At 36.6% G+C, this 4,237-nt stretch overlaps 1 protein-coding gene across 1 annotated transcript in view; it reads left to right on the top strand.

Annotated features, from left to right (window-relative positions):
- FCHSD2 (FCH and double SH3 domains 2) overlaps nt 1-4,237 on the top strand; it is a 246,750-nt gene that overhangs the window by 186,522 nt on the left and 55,991 nt on the right. The window contains exon 10 of the mRNA XM_010849504.1: nt 2,959-3,054. Within this exon, the coding sequence (XP_010847806.1) occupies nt 2,959-3,054 (96 nt within the window). The remainder of the gene's footprint in view (nt 1-2,958; nt 3,055-4,237) is intronic.

The following is a 4,237-nucleotide window of genomic DNA, read 5'->3' as shown; positions in this document are numbered from 1 at the left end:
GTTATCAAGACAGTATGGTACTGGCACAAAGACAGAAATATAGATCAATGGAACAAAATAGAAAGCCCAGAGATAAATCCACGCACATATGGACACCTTATCTTTGACAAAGGAGGCAAGAATATACAATGGATTAAAGACAATCTCTTTAACAAGTAGTGCTGGGAAATCTGGTCAACCACTTGTAAAAGAATGAAACTAGAACACTTTCTAACACCATATACAAAAATAAACTCAAAATGGATTAAAGATCTCAACGTAAGACCAGAAACTATAAAACTCCTAGAGGAGAACATAGGCAAAACACTCTCTGACATACATCACAGCAGGATCCTCTATGACCCACCTCCCAGAATATTGGAAATAAAAGCAAAAATAAACAAATGGGACCTAATTAAACTTAAAAGCTTCTGCACATCAAAGGAAACTATTAGCAAGGTGAAAAGACAGCCTTCAGAATGGGAGAAAATAATAGCAAATGAAGCAACCGACAAACAACTAATCTCAAAAATATACAAGCAACTCCTCCAGCTCAACTCCAGAAAAATAAATGACCCAATCAAAAAATGGGCCAAAGATCTAAATAGACATTTCTCCAAAGAAGACATACAGATGGCTAACAAACACATGAAAAGATGCTCAACATCACTCATTATCAGAGAAATGCAAATCAAAACCACTATGAGATACCATTTCACGCCAGTCAGAATGGCTGCGATCCAAAAGTCTACAAATAATAAATGCTGGAGAGGGTGTGGAGAAAAGGGAACCCTCTTACACTGTTGGTGGGAATGCAAACTAGTACAGCCACTATGGAGAACAGTGTGGAGATTCCTTAAAAAACTGGAAATAGAACTGCCTTATGTCCCAGCAATCCCACTGCTGGGCATACACACTGAGGAAACCAGAAGGGGAAGAGACACGTGTACCCCAATGTTCATCGCAGCACTGTTTATAATAGCCAGGACATGGAAGCAACCTAGATGTCCATCAGCAGATGAATGGATAAGAAAGCTGTGGTACATATACACAATGGAGTATTACTCAGCCATTAAAAAGAATACATTTGAATCAGTTCTAATGAGGTGGATGAAACTGGAGCCTATTATACAGAGTGAAGTAAGCCAGAAGGAAAAACACCAATACAGTATACTAACGCATATATATGGAATTTAGGAAGATGGTAACAATAACCCTGTATACGAGACAGCAAAAGAGACACTGATGTATAGAACAGTCTTTTGGACTCTGTGGGAGAGGGAGAGGGTGGGACGATTTGGGAGAATGGCATTGAAACATGTGAAATGTCATGTATGAAACGAGATGCCAGTCCAGGTTCAATGCACGATGCTGGATGCTTGGGGCTGGTGCACTGGGATGACCCAGAGGGATGGTATGGGGAGGGAGGAGGGAGGAGGGTTCAGGATGGGGAACACATGTATACCTGTGGTGGATTCATTTTGAAAAAAAAAAAAAAATCTGAAAAAAAAAAATAAAATAAAAGGCAATGGCACCCCAAAAAAAAAAAAAAAAAAAACTTGAGTGGCAAACTGTATGGCAATAGTTTGATACTTATTGTTGAATCAGAAATACATTAATAGTGCAAAAAAAAAAAAAAGAATATGTTTATTCAGCCAGCCTTCCCTGACCATGTATTTCCAATCACTCCTCCCTCCACCCCACCCTGGAGTCTGAATTAAATAGCACTTGCGCTCTCCTGGTGCCTTCTGTGTACTTTGTTAGTGTATTTTAATTGTGTAATCTGTTTAATTGTCCGAGTTTCTAGATCATAAATTCCTTGAAGATACTAACTTTGTTTATTCATATTTATTCCTCTGTGTATAACCCCTTCTCTGCTGCGTTTAATATTAGGCCTGGTAAATTCTCTCAGTAAATGGTTGTTGAAGGCAGGGGAGGGAAACAATAGAGAATTGGGATGTACTGGTAAGTAAAATACAAAATATACCTCCTACTTTCTCCATCTCCTGAATGAATTCTTTTCCCAGGTCTACTAAAGTATAGCCAAAGACTGCTGTAAACTTTATTTCCTTCTTCTGCCCATCTTCTGGCAGAGGTCTAATGAGCTTTAGCAGGTGAAAGACAAGTCAAGGGTAAGCAGTGTAGCAAACAAGAAACTGGATTTCTGTACAATCAAATGTTGTTGGTTTCTACTCTTTCCCAGGGAATATAGCAGTGAACTCTTTTTTAGAGGGCTGTCTTTCAGTGCTATTTGTTTTGCTAGTTTCTGTGTATCAAAATTTCTCTTCTCTGTAAAGAACTGTCTAGTCTGTTCTTCTGGGTATGCTTTAAGATGGTAATTGGAATATAACTTCCTTAGAAATGTGGCGAGAAGTACTAGAAAAATACTGTTTTGTGTTGTGTACAAGGTTATCTGGCAGTTTCCTAGTAGATGGCAGTCTCCATAAAGCAAACTTTAAGAGGCCTTTAAAACTTTAGAACTGGTTTAGAAAAAACTGATGTGCTTCCCTGTTTGCATCTACCTATCCCCATTCAAAAGAATAACATCTTGTGTAATAGCCATCTTTCTGCAGTCTTAAAATAGTACATATTGTCTAGTCCCCAAATCTGGGCTAGTTTCTAACCTAGTACTTTCCATATTTAGATTCTTGAGAAAATGGGGCACAAGGATAACAACTGTTATCCAAAATGAAGGGCTTCCCTGGTGGCTGGGGCTCCACACTTCCATTGCAGGAGGCCCAGTTTCAATCCCTGGTCAGGGAAATGGATCCCACATGCTCAACTAAGACCTGATGCAGCCAAATAAATAAATAAAAATTTTAAAAATAAATGAAATGAAAAAAATTGTAATTATCATTTCTTTTTGACCACATAGTACTGGATGATTTATCATTTTTGAAAACTACAGAAAAAACCCTAAATTTAAAAAATGCAATTATTGAACATTTTAACCTTAAAGATATTTTATTTTCTCTTTAGGTGGTACGAGACTATAATCTTCAGCTGTTTTTACAAGAGAATGCTGTGTTTCACAAACCCCAGCCCTTCCAGTTCCAGCCTTGTGACAGTGATACTGTAAGGGAATTCCAGATTTTCATTTTATTTGTTTTTAAGCTATGTTTGTGCTTCAATAACTATTCTCTTTGGAATAGACAGACAAAAAAGACTGAGTATATCTCAATTTTATAACAAAACTGTAAGGGTGCCAAGAAACTGTGACATTCCTTTCTAAAATATGACTGACACACCCAACATCTTTATGCTAACAACTTTCTACTTAGTAGGCTTAAATTATAGAAAAAGTTACTGGAAATCTGAAAACTGAACTGAGGGAAGAAGAGAAAAATATTCAATAAATTTTTTTCAATTCAGATGTAAATTTATACTTTCTATTTATGAAATTCTTCACATGTATACTCTTCTGAAGAAACCAATGGTTTTTAACTAGAATGGAATTAATAAATAGAATAATGAATATGTGTATACAAATATTTTACTGGGTTTGTTTAAAAATTATAGGCCCTTTCAGATTTCAGATTTCTTAGACTATGGAAGTATTAACACAAATGCCAATGTAACACAAATGGCAATGTATAAAAAGCAAACATTAATCATATACTTTTATCCTTGAGTTTGCTCTATGAAAAATGATAGCCATTTTGTAATTAAAAAAAAAAAGAACCAGAATACTAATTTAATAACATTTTTTCAAAGGCATTTTACTTCTGTAAGGTAAGAAACCACATATCTACCACATTCTCTCAATGCAGGTAAGCCAAGAGGGAAGTCAAGTTATGTTGGTAAAGTCTCTGGTAAACTTAGAATCAAGACCAGGGGAGTTTATGATACCAGAGTTTAATGGTATCAGTTTAATAGAAACCTTTGCTGGAGGTGTCTTCATTACTTTTCCTACTAAATTTAAAGCCCTGTTAGTGGCTATATAAAGGAATGTAGGAAATCAGGATTTCCCGCTAGATTATTAACCCTTGCCCTTAGTAGTGCCTTTTTTAATCTATCAGCTTTTGCTTAACGACTCAGAGACATTGTCCTGAGGATACCGGGTATGGACAAGTTTGTCAAGCTTGACTTAAAATTGTGACCCATTTGAGATTATTTTACCTTTTCCCAGTTTCCTCAGGAAAATGAGGCTGATAGGGACTGATCTCACTCATCTGAAGTCCCATGACAACCCTGAATCCTTCTTTGTTTCTAAACGCTGTGCTAAATGTTCTTAGCTCTGTGTCCCTGTTTGCCTTAC

The sequence above is a fragment of the Bison bison genome, unplaced genomic scaffold, assembly GCF_000754665.1.
Source record: "Bison bison bison isolate TAMUID 2011002044 unplaced genomic scaffold, Bison_UMD1.0 scf7180017864284, whole genome shotgun sequence".
NCBI lineage: Eukaryota > Metazoa > Chordata > Mammalia > Artiodactyla > Bovidae > Bison > Bison bison.
The sequence above is the reverse complement of the archived record's forward strand: the minus strand, read 5'-3'. Positions and strand labels throughout refer to the sequence as shown.